The sequence below is a fragment of the Tricharina praecox genome, assembly GCF_024521635.1.
Source record: "Tricharina praecox strain CBS 144465 chromosome Unknown BZA05scaffold_16, whole genome shotgun sequence".
Lineage (NCBI taxonomy): Eukaryota > Fungi > Ascomycota > Pezizomycetes > Pezizales > Pyronemataceae > Tricharina > Tricharina praecox.
The window spans coordinates 189,530-212,752 of NW_026250418.1; the positions used below are offsets into that span (position 1 = coordinate 189,530).

A 23,223-nucleotide genomic window follows, 5' to 3' on the forward strand; every position below is an offset into this window, starting at 1 on the left:
GTATCTGCAACCCTGCTCTTCAGTACGGTTACCACGGTTACTACGGCAGACATGCGCTTGGTATGTAGTTGGTATATATACACATCACTTGGTGAAGATTAAACGTGCATGCCCATTGCCGCCACCCCTCCCCGCCCCACCACCTCCCACACCTCCACCTCCACCTCCCACCCTATGTAAGCTAAGTTGGGTAAGCTAAGGCCAAGCGCAAAAAAAAGCTTGTCCCAAAGTGCACAACCAAGTGAGCGAAGCTCTGGTTACTCTAGTTGCTCTAGTAACTCTGTCTATCTATCTATATGTAGAAATGTAGTATGATATGATAAACGTGCTAGGCAGCAGCAGCAGCAGCAGCAGAAGCAGGAGCAGGATCAAGAACCAAGGCTGTAGCTTCTAGTTCTAGTTCAGTCTTCCAGGGCGCGCGATGTGTCTGTCTGTCTGTCTGTTCCGTCCATCCATCATCTCTTTCGACTTTGGAAGGGAGGGGCGGGGGTTAGAGCAGAGTACCTACGGTATGGTGCTAATTAGAGCTTGGAGGCTTGGAGTATATTCCTCGCCTAAGTTGTCCCGAACTCCGACTGGTGATTACATGATTACAAATTTGTCATTTTCCCTGCGCACCTTTTTCCTTTTCCTTTTCCCTTTCCCTTTCCTTTTTGTTCCCCCCCGGTTCCGTCCCATATCCCGTAGACTACTAGACTGAGGACTCTAGAGGATTGTCTACATAAAATCAAAAATAGAGTCGAGTCGAGTCGAATCGAGTCGAGTGCAAGATTCGAGAAGCAGAAGCAGAAGCAGAAGCAGAAGCAGGAAGCAGGTTGGAAGCAGGTTGGAAAAACCAAATAAACTCTATATCCACCCTCCACCCTCCATCCTCCACCCTTCCGCCCCTCCACCCCCTCCCCAGATCCAAGCCCAAGCCCAAACCCCCAGCCCTCTTCCAATGTCCAATGTCCAATTCCATACGTACAGATTCCATCCCATCCCACCACATCCCATCCGATCCCATCATATCTGATCCGGAGACACCACCACCACCACGCCTTACCTCGGAACTCCTGCCACATAGTACTAAATAGTAACCTGCCCACAAGAAGAAGAAACACTAGTAAACGCCCAAAATAGATATATCATCATCATATGTTTCCCCCCTCCCCCCTCCCCCCGCCGCCCCTCGGGCCCCGGCCCCGCGGCGCCCCGACTCCTGCTGTGCTGTGCAGTGCAGACCACCTACTGGCACCATACAAAGAAACCCAAAGAAGAAAAAAACCAAGCCCCATCCATCCAAAAAAACACATGAAGAAGGGAAGGGAAACAAAAACGCAAGGCAAGGAAACTATTATTCGTCCATGACACCACCCCCACCACACGCACTGGGAGAGAAGAAACAAACAAGCAAACAAACAAACAGCCTCAATCTCGCGAAGAAGGCCGTAGGAGGTAGGAGGCAGTAGGAAACTCGTGAGTCGTGGGTCGTTGTGTATGTACAGAAGTAGTAGTAGTAGTAATAGTAGTAGTATGTTGTTGATAGGCATCGATCCAAGGCGACGACGTACGTTATTGGCCAAACCGGACCTTCCGAAGCGAGCGTAGCACCAGCACAGCACGATGAGTCGACCGACGACCGTGGACTTGACTTTGACATGACTTGCGCCCGCCCGCCCACCCGCCGAAACGATATAATTATTTATTTGGGCAGGTAAGCCGGGGAGGGGAGCCGAGGACGGCAGGCAGGCAGGTGTGGGCAGTTGCTTGTTTGGTGGATATTATTGTCGTCCCTCCATCCATTCGTTGGTTCGTTCTAGAAACCAGAGTTTTGGTGGAACCGGTGCTGCTGCTGCTGCAGAACATGGAGGCATGCAAAGGTGACAGACAGCATATGGTGGGTGACACGGCGACACACTGACACGGCGAGTCGGTGACACGGTGACGCCGGCCGGCGGGCGGAAAGGAGGGATCCATATATATCGTGGATCGTTGAATCCTGCAAGTCTGCAAGTCTGCAACGGCGAGTCCGCGGAGCGGAGACCCGGCTAGCCAGCGCTCGCTCGCTCGCTCCGACGGCGGGGTGCTTCCGTTGCACAGCACGAGAACGGGGCGGGGGGAGGGGGGAGGGGTGTGTATACACACACACACACACACACACACACACACACACACACAACTGCCGGACACGGTGCGCTCTGCTCTGGTCTGCTCGGCGCGGTCGTCGTCGGTGGGCTGAGGCTGTGGGTGGTTGGGTGGGTGGGACATACCCGGCCCGGCCGGGCGTGAAGCTCCGTTTCGAACCGTAGTGGTGATGGTGATGATGTGTGCGTGCGCCATCCTCGTTCGTGCTCCGATCTGGCTCCCGGCGGGCCAGAGGCTCACATGGCCGCGCAGTGCAAGGACATGGCCGAAAACTCCAACCGTCGCTCATCCGCCGGCATCCACTGCTGCTGCTGCTCGGTTCCGTACTCCATCAAATCCACCATCGTCATCATCGAGTCGCAACCGCTGGACTCCTGTTGCGCGCTGCAATCGAAGGGGAGGGGGAGTGGGCCGTAGAATGCTGATGCCGGCGGGTAGCCGGAGTACTCGGTCCACGGACAGTATTCGGGCACGCTCGGACTCGGAATCGGACTCGGCCACTCGTAGTAGATGCTGGTCGGAGAGAGCGGAGAGTACAGATAGAAGTTAACGGCTTCGTCGTATGCGGACGGCTCCCGCTCGTATGGTGTCCCGATGCTCGGACTAATCGGGAACTGCGGCGGCGGTGGTGGTGAAGTTGAGCCAAGTTGCTGTTCTTCGGGGGAATACGTATACACTGAAATCGCGGAGGGCGACTGTGCCTGCGACTGTCTAGCCGCATAAAACTGTCGCTCCAGGTCGTCCCTGGGCGACAGCGGCGGCGAGGGAAAACTGCTGGATGATTCCAGCTTTGGAGATGAGTTGCAGCTGCTGGGAGTCGTGATGGCGGTCTGGGGGGATAAAGGACCGGTCGACGATCTCGAAGAGCAGCTGGACGAGTACCTGTATTGCGGCGAGCTGCAAGTCGATGACATGATTGCTCCAGAGTGTCTGTCTTTTGGTTTTTATTTTTTTGGTTTATGTTGTGTTTACACGGGGGCCTGAGGAGTGAAGCCTCCTGTGGAATGATGACGTTGAATGTTAGGGGGGTGGGTGTGTTTTTGCTTGATAGTGTTTATATCGATGGCCTAGAGATATCGATGCGATTTGGTGAAGGCTTTAAACTTGTGGTATGAAATCAAGGCGTCGGAGTTGCGACGTTGGTCCCGGGGGAGGGGCGGGCTCTAATCTATATACACCGCATCTCTTCCCAGAAGGGGGAGAGGGGGGTGGGATGCGAAGCCACAACGCTGGGGGGGTGCCGAGAAAAAAGAAAGAAAGGAACAACTACAATTCCGCCTGGGAGTAGTTACAGTAGAACTGGGCACCGATAACTAGAGCAACTCCCGCATTTTCCTGCGCGTCAGGGATAGCAACGGGCCTCTCCCGGGTTGGTGGGGTAAGGGGGTGGTCAAGAGTCAACCACCCAAGTACCTGAGCTAGTTCACCAAGTACTCTGCAACTACATACTACCTACAAGTATCCCGCAAGTACTGCACCTACATACTCCAAAGTGCGTTCTGCAGCTGCTCCCCTTCCCCCATCTCCAAGGTTCAGTCTGCGGTCCAAGGATATCATCATCATCAGCATCATCGATGCGGCCCGCGGACATGGCCGACGATCGGTCGTCGTATGTGTGTACGCTCCAGAGGCCAGGCAGGTACGTAGGTAGAGTTACTGAGCCCCAACACGCGCAGGTTCTAATAGCGAGACAGACTCGTGGTGCAGTGAGTATGCCTAGCACACACATACATGGGAGGCACACTTCGCTGACATGTCCGCCTTTCGAGGCAGTGACCACTGACCAGTGGCATGGGATTTATCATTTTCCGCACTCGGCGACGACGACGGCCAGGTCAGGCCAGTGGCTTCGATGAGCATCTTGGGATCGCCCGTGTGTGTTCTCATGCTCAGCATGCTCAGCATGTGGGGAGGGGGGAGGGGGAAATTGCTGGATACACAGCCAACCGTTCATCGCCGTTGGTCGGCTACTTACTGGATGATGGATCATGGTAATAGTAGAGTGCCCGCCGCCCGGCAATAGTAGAGTATCTATCCCTATAGTACTCTACATATTTGCCTCTGCCCACTCCCACTCCCACTCTTCAGCTAGCTACTATAACTACAGGCTTAGCTCGAGATGTGAATCATCAGAAGTTGGGATCGACATGGAATACCTGCCTACTGAGACGCCTACGCGAAGATCTAGCTAGGGGGGATTCGAGCTAGAGTCGAGTCGAGTAGAGTGGAAGTAGAGTACCGCAGCAGACGTGCTGGGGAATGGCCAGGGCAGCCGAGCGTGAAGGTGGGCGGCCGGGAGAAACGTGTGGATGGAATGGAAGGGGCTGTCGCTATCGTTGTCGCTGTCGCTCTCCTCTCCTCTCCTCTCCTCTGCTCATGCTTCAGCCTTGCAATCACATATCATATGTATGTCGAGTACAGTACCAAGGAGGGGGGGGGAATCGGCTCCTCAAACTCCAATGAACCCCCCCGCCCCCCCCCCCCCCCCCAAGTTTCTCCTCGGCCAAACGTTCGCACTTCCATGCCGGCCGCGGACCCATGGCACGAACCGTGGCACTGCTCGCTTAATCGATTGGATTGGTTGACACACAATAACGACACCACAACAACGACAACACCACCTTGGATTCTTGGAATTCAGCACTCGTTACACGCCTCTTCCTCCGGACAAAAAGGCTGGGTGCCACGCACGAAACGAAACGGAACAGTCAGCAGGGAATCGAAACATCCTAGTACACATGTGTGATCCCTACTCGGGTTGAGCCAGCCACGAAATACTCGGAGCGAGGCACGGCCGACAAGTACACAAGCACACACGTTACCATATGATACTCTATGTGGTATGTACAAGACGCATGGTCGGACAGACGGCCGTGACCACTGGCCAGCAGTATAACATTATTGCTACACTGCTACACTGCAACCTCCATCACCACGAACGGGCCCGCCGAAAAAGAAGAAGAAAAAAGATTTAGAGATAGTTACCATGCAGATAACCTGCTCGAGCTAGACGGAACCGTGGAACCGTGGAAGGCGTTGTTCCCGAAATAGTATCACAGCAACCAACTATGAGCGACGAGCTAGACGATGGAAAGGCACTTCAAGCTTCAAGCCTCAAGCCTCAAGGCAGTCGACTCGCGGAAGTCTCGGATTCTCGGGTAGCATGTGCACTGTGGGAACTTGGAAGTCTGCATGCAACTCATGTGCATATGTATGGAGGTAATTGAAGATATCTTTAGAAGCCCTTCTATGTAGAGTCTACATATGTAGGTACAGACATCCCGCCGATCCACCGACCAACCGACAGTCCGACCAACCGACCGACCACCTCTCGGCTCCAATTGGCCGACTCAGATTGGCCGGCGTCGAGCGAAAGAACACCTCGAACGATGTCTGGCAAGTATGTCTAGTATGAAGGGCCTGTGTTGGGTATGGATATGAGTAATGGTATAGGTATAGGAATGTATGGATATAGGTAAGGGTACATATAGGGCGGGCCCGTCGCGTCCTATGACCATCCATTGATCGGGATATGGCGTACACTACACAGGACTGGCGTCGGCCGTTGAAACTCGCGAGGTTTGGTTTTTGTTTTTGCGTCTCGGGCTCTCCGGAAGCCGAGAACCCAAGTAGTTGTCCTCCCTACATACCAGCTAACCCAACCAGCGGCCCCGGGCCGCGCGACACCATCGTCATTAACATCGTCGCTTCCAACTAAGGACGTTCATTCGGGTGGCTGTAAATAATTACGCGGTGGTCATTGGTTGCGCCTTCTAGAAGGCCTAGCTTTAGTATAGTATCTATGGTTGGGGACATCTAGAACCGGAGTGAAAATACCCCCACTTTTGATGTTCGGTTAGTTCACAACAACAACCTAATTTTTTAAAAAAGCTCTTTACAGCGATAGAGAAGAGGAAGGAGATAATTTACAAAGAGCCCGATTTTTTTTTAAAGGGTGTGGTTGAGTGGTAACCAAAATCCAAAATAAATAGACGAAAAAAGATTTAGTATGGGGAGGCCCCGGGAATGTCCAGGGGCAAGGCTGCCACAGCCCAGTCTTAGCACGGCTGAGTTCTTGATTAGGAAGTCTTGGCAACAAGTATGGTGGCTAATTGCCTTGATAAAGAAAATTATGCACATAATAAATGGAAATAATTAACTACCATTTCGACTTATCGCTGACCTGCCGATGACCTTTGTATATCTGCTCCTTGGAAAATTGACAAGAATTGGCCCAGAAATTGTGGTTTTCGGTCCCGGTGGGGCTGTGGAGCGCTGAAGCTCTGGGGCTGTGGAGTGGGCTGTGGAAGCGAGGTTAATGGTGACAGACCTGTGGAAGAATGGAACTGATGGAATGAGCGTGCTCGTGCGATCCAGAGGAGTGTTTTATCGAAGAAAACGGGCAAGAACTGGCGGAGATATTGTGATTTTCGTTCCCGGCGGGGCCATGGACCTCTGGAGTTGGCTGTGGACGCCCGGTCAACGGCCACAGACCGGTCACCGGTGGAACAATCGAACTGATGGAACGAGCGCAACAGTGCAGTCCAGAGCAGTGTTTTATTGAAGAAAACGGGCAATAACTGGCCGCGATATTGTGATTTTCGTTCCCGGCGGGGCCAGTTGGTTGCGGACGCCTGGAAAAAAAAAGATTAAATAAATTTAATAAATGCTAATGTATTACCGCATTTGGATTTTAATTCCCCTGATCCGAATGTCCACTTACTCCGGCACTAGATGTCCCCAACCATATTTAATCCAGCTGTTGGGGAAGAGAGGAGAGCATAAGCCACATCGCAGCGCATCACCTACTGCGCGCGGGGGGCGGGGATGGAGATCTTATCTCACTTCAGTCTTCAGGGTCCCGATCCCAACCGCAATGCGAGACCACTCTAACTGCTAGTTACCTACTACCTACTAGGTAGTAATTGTGCTCTAGTGATTCCTCACATAAGCCGATTCTGAAACCTTGTGGGTATGTATGTACCTGCCGCAGTAGCAGCAGGAGCACATCATTGACGGATGGGGTGCATGTGTGTGTGTGGACAGGAGCGGATTCTGCGGACGGCATCCGGTCACCGCGACGGCGACTTCATCCTTCACCCTTCACCCAAAACACCACGGAATGCCGAGAAACTCTAAAATATATCCGCCGTTTAGGTTGGCTTAACCCTCTCCCTCCTCCTCCCCTATCCGCCCTGCGCGCCCACCAGCCCTGCCCACCAGCCCGGGAATTACCCTGACCAGCCCGCTCGCTAGAGAACCTACATTATACTCCACCTCATACCATACTCAACCTTGCCCTTTTCCCGCAACCACCTACTTTTCCCGGGCTTCGGCAGGTACATAGAGTAAGTGCTCATAGTTACCTAGAATACCATACACAGTTACTCAACTATTACCCACATACCTACCTCCTGCTTAGACGCGAAAAGGCAAAACCCCCTCTAGGCTCTCTCTCCCGTTATGCGCTCAACTGCTGAGCACCTATGTACTTACTAGTAGGTACATAGTGAGGTAGTGTCCTTCCGTGGACTCGGAACGGAACCACATGCAGGGTAGTGGGGAATGGGGAAAAGGCTGTCTTGTCCGCTCGCAAGTCTACAATTGCCGGTAATATGTTGTCTCAGGTCGGTTCATGGACCCTTTGCGTGTTGACTCTTGACTGTGTGCTAGTACTCTACTGCGTAGTAGATAGTTGACGGATTATGATATAGTATTAGATTTCTTCACCGCACTCTCGGCCCCCCCACAAGGCTTTCTTTCTTTCTCGGAACCCTTCCTTTCTGCTTGCTTGTCCGTCCGTCGATGCTATGCTTCCGGACGTCAACTTCCGTTCCTGATTGATCATTTATTTGAATCCATCTCATGTCCACGGGCAGCGGTTTCTCTCGGCCTCTAGCCCGGAGGCCGGAGCTGTTCCCGGCGACGCACTGCACTGCTGCAGTGCTGCATATGTGCGCATGAAAATGAAAGAAAAAATGAGGCGCTGCACAGGTCAAGGGGAGGGGGGATGATCCGGACAGTAACCGGGCCTTGAAAGGCCTTGATTCATTTGGAATTTTGGATGCGCAGGATGATCCTCCAACTTCCAAGAGGGATCTGGGGGATGGATTGGGGATGGGATAGGATAGGATGGGATGCTTATTGCAAAACCTGAAAGAGGAGCACCCGATTATGCAGAGCGCTAGTTAATAAACTTAGTTGTGTTTCAGGTTGCCCAGGGGGGGGGGACCTGTCATGTCAACCCGTCGCCCTCCCTCCCTCCCCCCGAATCCAGCCCTCTGGTTTTACATACGCGGAAGTCGGTTGTTCTGGGTGTCCACTTTGGGGGCTACTAGTAATTGGCTCAACTGCCGCTTCGATAGTAGAGTGAAGTGGAGTGGCGCAGGAAGGAAGGAAGGAAGGAAGGAAGGACGGGAGGAAGGAAGGAAGGTCAGACGAGCGATCGACTGACCGTTGCACTAGTTACGGTGACTCGGCGAGTGCAAGGCTGTGAGCCTATGGATGTTTATGATGTTTATGCACGGCATTGCTGTGTGCACTGCCCCATCTTTCAACCACCTGGAGGCTGGCGTATGGCGCATGGAGATGATCCTGGCACAGTACCTGGCATAGTTAACCCCCATAGGTATATCTAGCAAGAAATCGAAACGACGATATGTGCTATCGTTGTATATAGTAGGTAGTAATATGGGCCGTGGGAGTTCTTCGTTTGTACTTGTATGTACTCTATGTATGTACAGTTTACAATCGCCAGTAATCCGCTCTGCTCTGCTACTAATCATACTTACCAGTTGTTCTCGAAGCCACAGTGCTTATACACCTAGTAACTTCGCGTTACCGCCAGGCCGGGGGTGAACTTTATGGAAGAATGGGGCTCGAGGAGAAAGCTGCCTTGGAGAATCGAGATTGGAGCCACTAGATTTCTTCCCTATCGCTTGCACTGTGCAATTATTATGGGATTCCCTAACAGCTGGAGCGTCAGCACTGCCCATCGATCATCGATGGACGCTCCTCCGTGGACAACTGGCCCGGCGGCAAAATTCAAATCCGCCATCTTGTTTCCATAATACTAGGTATTTATGTAGACATGTAGGCAGACCGTCCGCTGTCGCTACATGGACAGTTGGGCAGTGTTACCAATGGCCGATGAACGTTGCGATGTGGTCGTTCAACAGGTATGTATGCTTGCCGGGGTGTGGGAGGGCTCACCCGCAATAATAGACTTCCTTCACAGCTTCACGAATCACTACTGGTTAACTGGTAGCCACCCAGCTGATCATCACACTCGAAATCTGTAACTTGTGCTCCTCTTCCTTACCGCCATCGGAAAAGAGCCCCCAGCTTAAGGGGGCCATCTCATCTCATGTCATCATGTCACATCCCACCGTCCCACGTCGACGGCTAACATTGTTATGTACCACAGTACCACATAGACACATTCACGGCAACAAGAACCCCGGCCGGAGTAGGTATGTACATATATACCTACATAGGTATTTGGCAGATAACGGCACCTCCGAGACAACGGCAGCCCCGAGACACCAGCAACATTGAACAACTCACTTTGAACCCGACCCGGTCGAATCCAATCAACTGTCACGGTCGTCACTGGTTGCGAATTTGAACCACAGTCGCAGTCGTATCGTATGTATGCTTCGACTCGACACATCGCATTTCTCTACAAGCATACATCCAACCCAAGTTCTGGATCACGCTTCGACAGCCTACAGGACCGACTGGCCGCCGACCGACCGACTAGGTACCTATTTTCACGTTCTGCCTTGTAAATTGCAATCGCTTGGCCTCAACTCCTCGAGCAAGGCTTGTGGTTTGCACCGACTCGGAGGGCGGGCGGGTGTATAGCGAATGAGAACTGCGAACTGCGAACTGCTAACTGCAGAGTGATAATAGTATGGTATGGTATGGTATGGTATAGTGCTGCACTGCCCATCTCCACATTCCTCCCTTCCTTCCTTCCTCTTACTCATCCTCTTCCGCTCACGGCTGCGTCGTTTAGTACTTGCGAACGGCCTACCATGGCCCGGATAGCTTTCTGCCTTTTTGGCCCGGCCGACACATACCGATCGATAATACCATAAATACGATACGGTATATGGTATGATACGTGGACTGCTGCGACGGCCCTTAGTTACAACCGTCCCTCTACCCCCTCCACCCCGAGAAAACCAGTGATTCCAAATGTGTGCGTACGAGCCGGGCTCGAGTTGCTCCGCCATTCCTCCTCTCTCTCTCCCTCACTCCTTCACTCGCACCCACAGCCGGGCTTTGGTGGAGGAGGTTCCTGGGACCCGTTGGGTTTCTATTCTCTCTCTCTCTCTCTCTCTCTCTCTCTCTCTCTCTTAAAGTTGAAACGTATTGTATGCCTTACTGCTATACTGATAGCTTCGCCGTTGCCCGGTGCCGCAGCCGGACACACCGTCGAGCAGGGGCAAAACCATCACATATGCCTAGAACCCTCGCCGCTCAACTTCTAGACTGAATCCTACATTTAACTTGAGTTTGCACAGTCTAGGTACTCGAGCATATTCACGCTGGGCTCTAACTATTGCTCACATGGTTTGAGAGAGGATTCGCAAATCGAGTGAGTATCTATGAATCACTGGTTCCGTGTTTTAATGGCATGGGCATGGAGGAGTAGTAATTATCAGTTTCGACCTATGGCTAACCCCTCCTCCGTCTAGGATACAGAAGTGCGAACGTGTGTAGCCTTCATCCCACAGTCCCACCATCTCTGCATCTTTCGTGAAGATGAACCAACCCGGGAATGGCTGGAGCGTATCGTTATCATTATCCTTGCCGACGACCTTATACCCCGCCATGCCAGCAATCATGGTACTCTCCATCTCATCACCGTTGTCGACACGTTTCACGTCTAACACGCCACAGCCTCCGGGAACTTGGAACTCGGAAGAACGACCACTCATGCGTCACGTATCACATATCATCACTCGCTCGTCCGAGAAGAAAACAAAAACAAAAAACCCCCAACGGAAAAGGTGTGTTGGAATTTGGAAGTGGTCTTCCAATACCTACTGACCTACAGCTGTGGTGGGAGTGAAAGTGAAGAGCAAGGCTGGAAGTGGAAGTGGAAGTGTGGCAATGTAGATCAGATCCGTCATTTTCCGCATAAATATATGTGTGCGTGGGCCAGTGTCAACCGTGGCACCACCGTCAGGAGCCATCGGATTCGGGGGTTGGAATTACCTTGCCTTGCCTTTCGTGGAGCAACATTCCAGATGGGCGAATAGGCAGCGTACGCCGAGTCCCTGCCTTGCCCTACGGTACTGCTCGGAAGTCCTCACCCGCCACGCAGAACCCGCCGCGTGCGGGCTTCGGTTCGATTGACTCAAAATGTACCCGAGTCAATCGCGGTAATTGATCAGACATATTCCCAAGTCAAACGGGGTCAATCACAATTACTGACTCGGGACGGCACTGAGTCAAAATACCGGTTATTGAGATTATGTAGAGTACGGCGGATGGCGTGCGGGCGTGCGGGCGTGCGGGAATACGGTACGATGCCGCGCTGGGGCCTGGAGACGGCTATCTTCACGTTACTCTATAGTAGAGCGGCCCGGCACGCTCGTCACTCGCAGCACTCGCAGACGTTCGGTGTGCATGCACGTATATCACTCGTTTTATTGTCTCGTTTTGTCATCTTGCACGGCGAGACGGGTCAGACGGGGTGGGGAACAGACACAATGCCCACCATCCGCAATTTGCACAGGCTGTCTGCACAGGCAGTCCGCACAGGCAGTCTGCACGGGCTACGGTAATGATTCTTCCCAACTCCGCTGGGACTCGACAGCTCTACTGCAGCTCTACTGTAGTCAGCCCAACCCATATCGTTTCCTCTACGGTGTTTATTCCGTATGCCTACGGCACTTCCAACTTCCTGTACTACACGAATGTCGAAATTTGTTTGCGTACAGCACGTACAGCACGGCTTACTCACAGTACGCATTCTTGAGTGACCGGTGCATACTGCTCAGTAGTCAGCAGTCAGCACGGCATTTCGTCTGTAGGACGATTTTTGTGATGGTTTTACTACATACAGTCGTGGAACTGCATACCTGACAACGTTTCCTCCGCATTACATAGATACGTTGTTGTGCGGATACGGTAAGTCTCTAGTATTCTTCACACCGCGTAATATCTCGCATTCAGAAGAACTGCAGTACCTAGTTCTTCTGGCTTTCTATTCAGTAGTAAGCGTATCTTTACACCACTGCGTACCTATGTAGAAATGTTTCGATAACGTAGAATTGAGACTGTAGGAAAACACAAATACCAGAGTAAATCTGTATTCTCCGAAACTGCTGGATTTATATCCGAGCGGTAGACCTGAGGCATCAATTACTGCCCATTTTTTGCTACTATAGGATGTAAGCTGGCTGCGAGTCCGAGTGCAAGTGCGATGAAAACGAAAAAAAGGAAAAAGAAAAAGTGCCATCACTCGTCCCCCTGCTGTCGAGTGCGAGACTGCGAGTGCGATGGCGGCTTACTATATACTACTGTATAGTGAGGGGGGGTAAAAAATACGCTTTTTTCCGTATCGGTACGGTCAAAATACGTGGTTTGACCGTATTAATACGCTTTTTGACCGTACTGATACGGAAAAAAGCGTATCGGTACGGTCAAAAAGGGTATTTTTTACCCACCCCTTCACTATACAGTAGGTACCTTAAGTACACCAACTATAGGTAGGTCACACTTACCTACCGTACAATGTTACCTCCATACCTGCCGCCGTAAAACAACTACATGCCAGTCCTCCCTCCACTCCACTCCCGAACTCAATGTATCACTGTGAACCTCCCGATACAAGTACCGATACAAGCATCGGCTCCCTTGAACCGCCCAGGGGCCAGCACAAGTATAATACGATATAGTATGTGCTTGCCCTTGTGTTGTCCAAAGATGTCCGAAGATGCAGGCAGTGGGCCTGGATGGGAGATGATGGATACCTATCAAGGCTAAGAGAGAGAGAGAGAGAGAATATCCATCTATTATCACATACGGCCTGCCTGGACTATGGCGACCGGATATCAAAGTAGTTTGTGAAGCAACTGGCCAGGGTTTGTAGCTACTGAGTGAGTGTCCATGAATACTAGTCCGAAGTACCTAGTCCAGTGCTTTCGATACCATGCCGAGTTGAATGGCCATGTACTCTACATACTCGAGCGGATATTCAAAGTCACCAGAAGCAAAGGGCAATATTGATAGCAAACTAATTCATTGTAGTAAGGTTTTTATCTGTATCAAAGAAATATAGTAGGCAAAGACCCAACAAATCACCCAACCAGCCAACCGACCAACCGACCGACGACCATTCATAAGAGACAGGCGAGAACGAACAAAAACACCGAACCAACCAACCAAACGCATTACCCAGAAACCCCCACCAAAGCAAAGAGAAAAAATTCAAAAATCAAAAGGCAACAAAAAACACCACCAAAAAGTCTAAAGCAAACATGCTATTAGAATAGAAAAAAACCCATCTAACGTCTGGGCTTGTTCTCCTCGGCGTCCCAGTCGTAGTGTGTGCGGACTGCCGGCGCCTCGGCGCCGTCCCACTCCTGGACGTGGTCGCCCTTCGAGTCGATGGTGTGCGAGGTGTTGGGCTTAGCCGCCTTCTCCGAGGAGCGGCGGCGTTCGGAGCGGGACGAGCCCTGGGTTTCGCTGCGGCGAGGGCCCGAGGGGCGCTGCAGCTGCTCCTCGTCCTCAAAGAGGCCGGGCTGGACGTGGCAGTGGACGCGGGGCGCCTCGTCCTCGTTCCACTCCTTCACCTCGTCGCCGTTCTGGTCGCGGCGCGAGGCGCCCTGCTTGTCGCGGTAGGACAGGTCGCGACAGTCGACGCAGTCGCAGTTCTCGTGGCCGGGCTTCTTGGATTCGCGGCGCGAGGAGCTGGGGCGGCTGCTGGAGGCGTTCTTAGTGGAGCCGGAGGTGCTGCTGCGCTTGGGAGGCGCGGGCTTGCTGTCCATTGAGGCCTGGGAGTTGGCGCGGGCAAGCGCTTGGCGGATGGTCTCGTTGCTGAGAACGTTGCGGGGAGCCTCGCCGCTGAAGGAGGAATGTTAGTATGTGATGGATGGATGGAAGGGATGGAAGGGAGGAAGGGGGACATACTTCCAAACAGAATCCATTTCGATTGAAGGGTGGGGGGGTGGTGGTTGAGGGTTGAAGGTTGGAAGGGAGAGGTTGCTTTGAAGGTTGTTTGCGAGTGAAGGCTGGTGAATGCTTTGGATGCTGTGCAGGCTGATGAGAAGAAGTTGAGAGGAGGTGGGATATGTCGGGGGGTTTATATTCCGTTTCTGTTTGCAGGCGCGGCGGGATGCTCAGCGATGTTCTGCTTGAAGCCGTCTGGGCTGGGGCTGGTGGGTAGGTGCGGGGTGTGTGGCCGCTTGACAGAAAGGCCGGCTACCTACCTACGTGTCGAAGCTAGTAGCCCGCTGCACGCTGTGCTCTAGCACGGTTGCTCTGCTCGGGCTGCTGTAGCTAGAGCAGAGTGCGTATGTAGCCAGGCCAGGCAATTGACCGTGGTGGATGATTTTCCGTCATCGAATCGGCAGCAAAGCAAAGCGCAGCATGCGTTGTTCCCATTCCCGGCCCCCCGGTCAGGAAAATCATAACGACGAAATCCGGTTACGGGCTGCTAGTTGTTAGTAAACATACACGGGGTTCGATTGGATTGGGGGGGTCGGACTACGAAGCTGGTTGGGTATTCACCTCAAAGCGGAGATAGTCGGAGTGATAGGTGACGATGGAGAACAGGTGTTCGAGGGAGGGGTGGTGGGAGGGTAAGGATCATTCTCCGCAGACGCTTGACAATTGGCAGCTGTTGGCCCCACTCGCCCGCAGCAGAAGAGCGCCGCTAATCGAGGCGCCGTTGGGGGTGGTGGGTAGTGGTGGTGGAGGGGGGCGGTGGTTGCTGAGGCGAAGCGGGCGGCACGAGTTTCCAGAGCAGCCCTAGTTTCCCCTCTGTTGCCCCGCTGGCTGCGAGCGTGTGCTGTGAGGTGTGATGTGAGACAGAATGGACAGCCAACCAGCCAATCAACCAACAAGCCAGCCAACCAGCCAGCACACTCCGTCATTCATGCGAATTCATGCGAAAAGAAAGAAAGAAAGAAAGAAAAGAAGAAGAAAAAATAAGATACCAACCCGCCGCGCTGGTCCAGATTCTTCCTAATTCCTGCTGCAATGCAAGATTCGAACGGAACGATTCGCTTTCACCGTGTCCACATCTGCGATTGTTTCAGTCGAGCTTGTGCAGATATGTATGATCTATCTATCTATCGTCCCAGTGCAACCAAACTTCTCGCTTGCCACAACGGACGGAGGGGAAGGGGAAGGTCATCGTCGCTCGCTCCTTCTCGCAAGAAGTGTCGTCAGTCCTGGGAATCAATCGGCGCGGATAACTAAGGGGAGTTCCTACTATAGACGGCCACCATCGCTCGATGCAGAATCGTCGAAACTCAAGTCTCAAGGTCTCCGCCCCGCCACCCCCGCTGTGTTGGCAGAAAGAAAAAACATCAACGACGACGACGCCATCGGCGAAAACGTCACCACTCGTGGAAATCCGCGCGCGCGCGTCTGCGTGATCCCCATCGCTCCCAATATGGGGCGGCGAGGAGGGGCCAACGATAATTCGGATTCGTGCGGAATTCCACAGCTCCAATGACCGAGCGGCGATGCTTTCTTCGAGGTAGATCCGGACACTCGTCCGATGCGCAATATTCGAGCGAAACGAAATCGCGCTCTCTCTCTCTCTCTCTCTCTCTCTCTCTCTCAGTCTCAGCGAGCGAGCGCAACGGAGCGCCATTTGTGTGATGGCGGTGGCGGCCCAGAGAGAGAGTTGTTTTCGTACATATTTGCCCTCCCTCATCTGACCGCTGCCGCCGTGATTGGAGCGGGCTTCCATGTTTTTCCCTCATAGGTACCTACTTACCCAGCAAGCCCGCCTCCGCCACGAAGTGCGCGGAAAAAAAACATACATATGAGTATGTATGTACATCCCGCCACCACCAGTGACCGACCGACTAACCAGCCAGCTGCTTACTGGCTTGGGGCCTGGAGATCTTCGCGAATAGCACACCACAGCGCAGCGCAGCACCGGATCCTTCGTTCCCTTTCCACGCACAAACTCTTCTAGAACGAATTGAAAAGCTCATTAGCATGGCGCACGTGCAACTGGTGGTGGTGGTGGTAGTGGTAGTGGTGGGGGGGGTGCCGTGCAGCCAACCAATCCCGCATATGTAGCCCGTCACTCGACTGAACCCGCGAATTGCGGAGGATCTACCGGGCTCACGCGGGCAAGGCACCCCGACCGAACCTAATCGTCCAGCCAGACGTGGTTACCGGAGAGTCCAAGTCCCAACAACCCTTGGCGAAAGATCGGGCGAGCGAGGAGAGGGGCGAGCAAGGCCGTTGCTTTCCTCCAGAGCGACTACCTATCGCAGGTAGCGAGGCCAGCACCAAGCAAAGCTAGCCCTCCTGCTGGCTTGCCAGCTATTGTTTATGTATGCAGTGAGAAATGTTTCTGTTGTTGGCCCAACCAGGCCCGGTCCGTTGATGAAGATTCCTCCAGATCAACCACGTCGTCTCGTGGCACAAGCCTAGTACCTAGCCCAAGCCTGAGCGGTTCTGTGGCTTCGAGTTTGTTCATACGTGGGTCCTGCAGATGTGTGCGTGCTCGTTTCAAATTCACACGTGCGGAGAAGGTAGGTAAGCCTGCAGGTGTGTATGGGTAGTGGTTGGAGAAATAGAGCATTGGGGCTGGCAGCCTGGTTGGTCCCGAGGAGATACCGGGAGTTATCGATAGCAAAGCGGAAATAGAAATACCCACTCTGTATTCCCCAAGCTTCTAAAAGCAGGTCAGCACGTTGCATTAAGCAGGGACCAATGGGCGCATGAAAATCGTAGGCGCGGGGTACTCTATCTCACAGTGGGCAGGCAATCTTCTGTTTCCGGCCCTTGGTGCCTCGAAACGACAATAACTCGAGCCAATCGATATGATTTCGATTGGAACGAACAGCCAATCGACATCCACACCAGGCTCGATGGGAATTTTTTTTGCCAATATGTATATCGGAACGTCCACTGGCTGGATAACTACCACGGCACTATGGAGCAGTCCACACCCATATCGACACCCACACCCACCGACCGGCCGAGGAGCTGAGAGACCATCCCGTATCCCCAAATTGGAGCAGCTCAGCGCAGCGCAAGACCGTGGGCACTGACGTTTCCCGACGATCGGCATCGTCCTCGAGCCCATCGCAAATCCGCACTGGGCGAGAGGTTTGCCTCCGCCCCCCCCCCCCCCCCCCCCCCGAGTCGAACACTTAAAGCAAATCGCCCACCATCTCCGTCCGCATACAGAAAACTCGTCATGAGTTCGAAATCCGACAAATTGCGGCACCGGAAACACCGGAAACACCGGCGTCGTTCGTTCGGTGCACAAGTAGGTAGTTGGAATGGAGCGGGGTGGAACACGCGTCGGACAGTTGTGGCGATAGAGTATCATGTATCTATGTAGAGTACTCGTAGAGCGGGGCCCGAGCTATGGTATGGTATCAGATAGTCATCCACCCGCTCGGAGAAAGACAATCCCCGACGGTGCCTATCGCGGCCATGGACCAACAGGAATCGAACGCGGATAGCACCAACGAATTTCTGCCTCCCGGTCAGAGATACCGGTAGCTAATTCTGCTTTCCTGCAGACAGAGTCGAGTTCCTGCTCTTCTGGAGACTAGAGTTGAGCTCCTGCTCTCGTCCAAGGCACCAAGCGAGCCGATGGGGGCCAAATGCAGATCCGCCGCGCCCTGCATACCGGTGAGCTTGTATGTAGATATCTCTAGCATGTAGAGTACACAGGTACTACCTAGTATCTGCTCTTCGTCACTGCATAGCCGCCGAGCATGTAGGTACTGGTCACCGCCACGGTTCTAGGCCAGCATTCGCGCGCAAATAGCAACCCCGTGGAGCTCTTACATATATCTGCGCCGTCGTCCGGTTTACTTCGTCCGAATCCACATCTGCCGCTACCGTCGACGTTTCAACTTGAGACCGCCCGCTCTAGAGGTCGAGTCGGTCTTCCCGTATATTGGAATCATGACGGTGCGCGGTTGGCCTTGCATGCTCGAGATCAGGTCGAGTCGGTCTTCGTGTGCGTGTGTTGGTTCGTGGCGGTTCGCGGTTGATCTCGCAAGCTTCGACGTCGACGTTGAGCTTCGGCAGTTGCAAGCTCCAAGCTCCGGAACGATGATACCATCTTAGGAATGCCGGGCTTCCGGGAGTCCGGTCGTTCGCCTGTGCAAGGGACCTCTTTCTGCCTTCCTTCCTTCTTCTTCTCCTCCTCAGCTTGATGCCGCAGAGATCATCTCCGCCACCCGCCACCCGCCTCGAGCAAGGAGTATCTACCGTAGTTCCTGGTATGTGCATAGATGGGTAGGTACCTGTGATAATCCTCGCGGATTCTCCCGAGCTTCGTCTGAAAGTCGTCTGAAAGTTAGCTTTCGCTCAGCTGCTTCACTTCGTCTCCTGCATCCTGCGCCCTGCATCGACGTTCTGCAACATACCAAGTACTTGCCTAGACATATATCCAATAGATACCGCAAGCGGTGCAGCTCCGCTATTTTCGCCATCCTCAGACATCCCGAGCCCCTGGCGAATGCTCCCACTTGGCCGCAGCCGCCGCTGCTAGGTATGCTAGGTCCGCTAACTACCGCCGAAGCTGGACGCCAGGGGCCAACAGCTCCAACAGCTCGAGAATCCGCTCTTCTCCCCTCCCCCTCTCGAACTCCGTTTCACCACTGTTCAATGCAGTACCTCTCCGCTCTGAGTTCCTTTCTGGACATTCAGCACGGTGCTGTATCGATATCCTTACACCGTTGTCGCTGTCGTTGTCGTTGCCAGCTCACGGACAGGCCTCCCTCAATGTCGTCCCTTGTATGATATGTAGAGTAGATACTAGTAAAGCAGTGCGAAGCGAGGCGATATAGCTACCCCGCCCACCCCACCACAGGGGAGGTATGTAAGCTGCGCTGGACGTCGAAGCTCTGGGAAAGCCCACCCGCCCCGCCCCACCCCGCCCCGCCCCGCCTGGCGCAGGGGCGGTCATACACAGGGACCTGAAGAAGAAGAAGGAGGGGAAAGAAGAGGAAGGAGTGAAAAATATTTTGTCGTGCAAAAGCCAAATGGGATGAACCTGCTAAACGTAGACTGCTACCATAGCGGCCCTCTGCAGTTCTGTGCGGCGTGATATCGATGCGGTACCTGTGTGCATGTACGTACAACGGTACATAGAACCGTCGTTTCCTCCCATTGTCGTATGAGCCCGAGACTCCACCTGCCAGTGCCCATGTTGGAGGGGCTTCGTGAGGATCACGGAAGAATCTCTCACAATCCAGCACCGAATAAACTCCCCGCGATTCGAGCCGACTTCCTGGGCACTAGGTAAGAGGCATGTACTGAGAGACCCACGATGGGTACGGACAACTGATTAACTGATTCAATGGGGTAGAAAAGCAACAAGAAAGAAAATCCGGCCTGTGAACTTCAAGAGAAAATAAATGTCTAATGTGTTGAACAAGAGACCGACCGACCGACTAGGTACATAGACGAACATAAATGCAGCAACAGAGAACATTTCAACGTTGCGCGACCGCCGCCGACCGCATCGGGTCAGCCCACCATCACATCACACCTTGGTCCCACCATACCGCCGCTCGCCGCTCCCCGCAGCACAGAGACGCCTCTGCCCCCGAATCCCACAGTAGTTACGGACCTAAAAAGGCCAAATCTACCATACTCACATCATGGCAAAGCTTACTTATTGGTGAGAGCAACGAACTTCCTGTGTATACGTCATTCTTGTAAGACCTCTAAGAGCCGGCGGTTGGATAGTGAACCAATGCCAAAAAATGACGATGTACCTATGGTGCGCGTGGATTCGTGAAAGAAAGCGATGAATCATGACGGTCCAGTAGATTCTAATAATACTATTATTACCACTACTCTATTCTATACAGCAGTTCAGATCTCACATCGCAAACGCAGACAACAGTGTGCGTCGTTTGCATCGAGATGGACTGGTAACTCGAGATCGAAAGGGTGATACTCGTCATCGTTTGATTTCAGATAGATTACAAGCAGTGATCCTGTTGATGAAGAATGCGCATTCATGTGACTGGTCCTTTGTACCTACTACCCAACCCTCAAGTGCGATCACCAGAACGATCACCAGAACGATCACTAGTTGATGTTGTGTGTCAAGATAGGAGAAATCTTGACTTGAAATGTATTATACTGTACTCAAATGATTAAAGCTGTGGGATATATATCAGGTTGATTGGTGTAGTGGTTATCACACTCGTCTCACATCCCAGTGACCACGAGAGGTCCCAGGTTCGATCCCTGGATTAATCATCTTTTGCTTCCTCTGTTCCCTCAGTTGTAGAGTACTTTGTTACTGTGTCGGGCGAAGTGGCAGTATTTTTTTTTAAGTTGGCCCGGTGAAGTTTATCAGATATCGTGCCTCAGATTTTTGTGTGGGAATGGGCAATTTACACATCCCCGGGCCGGAAAGAACGGCTTCCCGGTGAGTTTCAGAGCAGAAGCGGGTGATATCCAGTGCACACCTGACGTCGGGTAGCGACAGCCACGTGAGTGGCTTACCAGGATGCGCGCATAGCTGAGCGCGAGAGGGAGCCAGTAGAGTAGTGGAGAGTGGACAAGCTTCAGCTGGGCTGGTCGGGTCCTTCCTCTTCCCCTTTGTCGATCGATCGACCTTCCATCTGTTCCTTCACACACTCCTTTTGTTTCCCGCCCCCTCAAAAACTCTGCGACGATGCCGTTCAACACCCTTACCGTAGCGCTGTCGACAACGCCGACGATAATCTCCACGCTCTTCTCGTACCCTCTTTCTCGGCAGCGAACGGACAACTATGGACTCTCGTATGCGGAGGGCATCGCCCTGATAAGGAAGTTCCTCATCCATGCGAGCCACCACACTGTCGAGGAGCTGCAGGCGTTTACCGCGATGTATGTGCCGCGCCCCGTGTGGGTGTGCTGTGAGCCGGTCGAGATTGCGAACGAGTACTGCGATCGCGCGGCGGCGGCGTTGGTGGCTCAGCTGGGTGAGGAGGGCGTGAAACGGGTTGGTGGAGAGCGGTGGTGGCGGTGGAGGGAGGGGAAGTTGATGGGGGAGTGGGTGTGGGTTAGAGAGAAGTGGTGGCCTGGGGCGGAGGAGGTGAAGGAGAAAGAGCCGCAGGCGAAGACTATGCTGTATGTCCATGGCGGTGCATATTACTTCGGGAGTGTTGATGAGCACCGCTATCAACTACAGAGACACGCGAGGAAAATCGGTGCGCGTGTTTTCGCGCGTGAGTTCCCAGATGTCTCGAACCGTTGCCAAGTGCAGTAGCTAACACCGCCCAGCTCGCTACCGATTAGCACCGCAGTTTCCGTTCCCATGTGCACTGTACGATGTCTTAGCATGTTACCTCCACCTACTCTCGGAGCAGCCGGCGGAATCCATCATCTTCGCAGGCGACTCGGCCGGCGGCGGCCTCCTCCTCTCGATCCTCTGCATCCTCCGTGACCAGGGCCTTCCCCAGCCCGCCGGCGCAGTCCTGATCTCGCCCTGGGTAGACCTCTGCCACAGTTTCGCCTCGGTGGTCGCCGACAGCAGCGCCGACTACATCCCGGCGCACGGCTTCCACCACCGTCCGTCGGCGGCATGGCCGCCCCGCAGACCGAGGAAGAACTCTACCACGGGAGCCTATTCCGATCTCGACAATGAGCGCGTGCTGAAGGTCGAAATCGACGGCGCACTGCTCGATATTCCGGACCAGATCCAGCTGTACACTACTAACGATATGTTGCGGGACCCGCTCGTGTCCCCCGTCAACCAACCTACCCTCGCCGGCCTCTGCCCGCTGCTGATCCTTGTTGGCGGCGGCGAGATCCTGAGAGACGAGCAGGTGTACATCGCCCACAGGGCCGCCTTCCCGGAGCTATTCTGCCCCGCGGGAGCCAAAGCTGCTGCCACCGGTGATACTGCTGGGGACACTGCTGGGGACACTGCTGGGGACACTGCTGGGGACACTGCTGGGGACACCGTTGGGGATATTGCCACAGATATTGCCACGGAAACTCCCACGGAAACTCCCACGGATCCTGCCACGGACACTCCCACGGACACTCCCACGGATACTGCCACGGATACTGCCACGGATACTGCCACCACAACTCGCGACCTCCCGCGTACCAAAGTCCACCTACAAGTATTCCCCAACGCCTGCCACGTCCTGCCGACGCTCGCCTGGACCCGTCCCGCAAAGCGAATGTGCGCCTCTGTGGCCACCTTCGCAGCCGCCGTATTCGCCGACCCATCGGCGCTCCCAGACTTTACGCACGAGACGGTGCACACGACGACGAGCACGGCGCTGCCGGCCATGAAGCCCGAGGACTTTCCGACGCCCGAGTGTATCGGCGTCATTACCGCCGAGCCTGTGAAGCGGTGGCTAGCAGCGAGGAGGAAATGGGAGACTAAGTATCCCTCTACGCCGCCGGAAGGGGAGGAGGAGGAGGAGACGCCAGAGACCTGGGAGGGTGAGAGACCCCCGCCCAGTGCGGCGGTACTCAAGAGGGGTACAGAAGTCAAGGGGAAGAAGACGGAGGAGAAAATTAGCGAGGGCGAGATGAAGAATGAGAAGGGCTGGGGCATGAGTCTGTGGGCTGGATGGGGCGCGAAGAGTGATAGCCGCAGGATCCTGGAGAAGGATACTGAGGAACAGCTGCAGGAGGATGAAGAGAGGGTCGAGGAAGAGAAGGAGAGGGCGAGGAGTGTGTAGGTGCTTGGGGTTTATTTCGTGGATATATTGGTCATTGGTTTCGATACCACGATTCGTGCTTGGGGACTTTTTGGATGCTGCATTGTTGGCGTATGCTCGGTATAGATCTCTGCTTGTTTACTTCGTTTAAGCGCATTATAGACTTGATTCTTCTCTTTCTTTTTACTACTCTTTAATGAAACGGATCCAGTTAATGAAATCGGTACCACCAACTCCA

The 23,223-nt window shown here is 53.7% G+C and overlaps 5 protein-coding genes and 1 non-coding gene across 6 annotated transcripts; 2 read left to right on the forward strand and 4 right to left on the reverse strand.

The window, feature by feature from the left end:
• Positions 1-1,165: 1,165 nt before the first annotated feature.
• BZA05DRAFT_401307 (uncharacterized protein) lies at positions 1,166-1,650 on the reverse strand. The gene has a single exon (XM_051483977.1). It carries the CDS (start codon positions 1,640-1,642, stop codon positions 1,337-1,339), a length of 306 nt encoding a protein of 101 aa, XP_051338375.1. The 5' UTR covers positions 1,643-1,650; the 3' UTR covers positions 1,166-1,336.
• A 471-nt stretch (positions 1,651-2,121) lies between these two features.
• Positions 2,122-3,355, reverse strand: BZA05DRAFT_401311 (uncharacterized protein). The gene has a single exon (XM_051483978.1). It carries the CDS (start codon positions 3,039-3,041, stop codon positions 2,364-2,366), a length of 678 nt encoding a protein of 225 aa, XP_051338376.1. The 5' UTR covers positions 3,042-3,355; the 3' UTR covers positions 2,122-2,363.
• Positions 3,356-14,567: 11,212 nt separating this feature from the next.
• Positions 14,568-15,339, reverse strand: BZA05DRAFT_75254 (uncharacterized protein). The gene is made up of 2 exons (XM_051488602.1): positions 14,855-15,339; positions 14,568-14,800 (listed from the first exon to the last, which is right to left on the reverse strand). The coding sequence occupies exon 1, from the start codon at positions 15,240-15,242 to the stop codon at positions 14,874-14,876; it is 369 nt and encodes a 122-aa protein (XP_051338377.1). The 5' UTR covers positions 15,243-15,339; the 3' UTR covers positions 14,568-14,800; positions 14,855-14,873.
• Positions 15,340-16,552, reverse strand: BZA05DRAFT_75248 (uncharacterized protein). Its single transcript, XM_051488601.1, has one exon. The coding sequence runs from the start codon at positions 16,067-16,069 to the stop codon at positions 15,437-15,439; it is 633 nt and encodes a 210-aa protein (XP_051338378.1). The 5' UTR covers positions 16,070-16,552; the 3' UTR covers positions 15,340-15,436.
• A 3,942-nt stretch (positions 16,553-20,494) lies between these two features.
• Positions 20,495-20,577, forward strand: BZA05DRAFT_t209. Its single transcript has one exon. It is a non-coding gene; the product is annotated as a tRNA-Val (tRNA).
• Positions 20,578-20,861: 284 nt separating this feature from the next.
• On the forward strand, positions 20,862-23,210 carry BZA05DRAFT_374884 (Alpha/Beta hydrolase protein). The gene is made up of 3 exons (XM_051481773.1): positions 20,862-21,533; positions 21,589-22,203; positions 22,426-23,210. The coding sequence occupies exons 1-3, from the start codon at positions 20,999-21,001 to the stop codon at positions 23,004-23,006; spliced, it is 1,731 nt and encodes a 576-aa protein (XP_051338379.1). The 5' UTR covers positions 20,862-20,998; the 3' UTR covers positions 23,007-23,210.
• Positions 23,211-23,223: the final 13 nt, after the last annotated feature.

Coding starts and splice junctions, on each gene's coding strand:
- BZA05DRAFT_401311 (XM_051483978.1), bottom strand. CDS start 3,041: ATGTCATCGACTTGCAGCTCGCCGCAATACAGGTACTCGTCCAGCTGC.
- BZA05DRAFT_401307 (XM_051483977.1), bottom strand. CDS start 1,642: ATGTCAAAGTCAAGTCCACGGTCGTCGGTCGACTCATCGTGCTGTGCT.
- BZA05DRAFT_75254 (XM_051488602.1), bottom strand. CDS start 15,242: ATGACGGAGTGTGCTGGCTGGTTGGCTGGCTTGTTGGTTGATTGGCTG.
- BZA05DRAFT_75248 (XM_051488601.1), bottom strand. CDS start 16,069: ATGGAAGCCCGCTCCAATCACGGCGGCAGCGGTCAGATGAGGGAGGGC.
- BZA05DRAFT_374884 (XM_051481773.1), top strand. CDS start 20,999: ATGCCGTTCAACACCCTTACCGTAGCGCTGTCGACAACGCCGACGATA. Junction 21,534..21,588: donor CGGTGCGCGTGTTTTCGCGC/GTGAGTTCCCAG, acceptor AACACCGCCCAG/CTCGCTACCGATTAGCACCG. Junction 22,204..22,425: donor AGCCAAAGCTGCTGCCACCG/GTGATACTGCTG, acceptor CGCGTACCAAAG/TCCACCTACAAGTATTCCCC.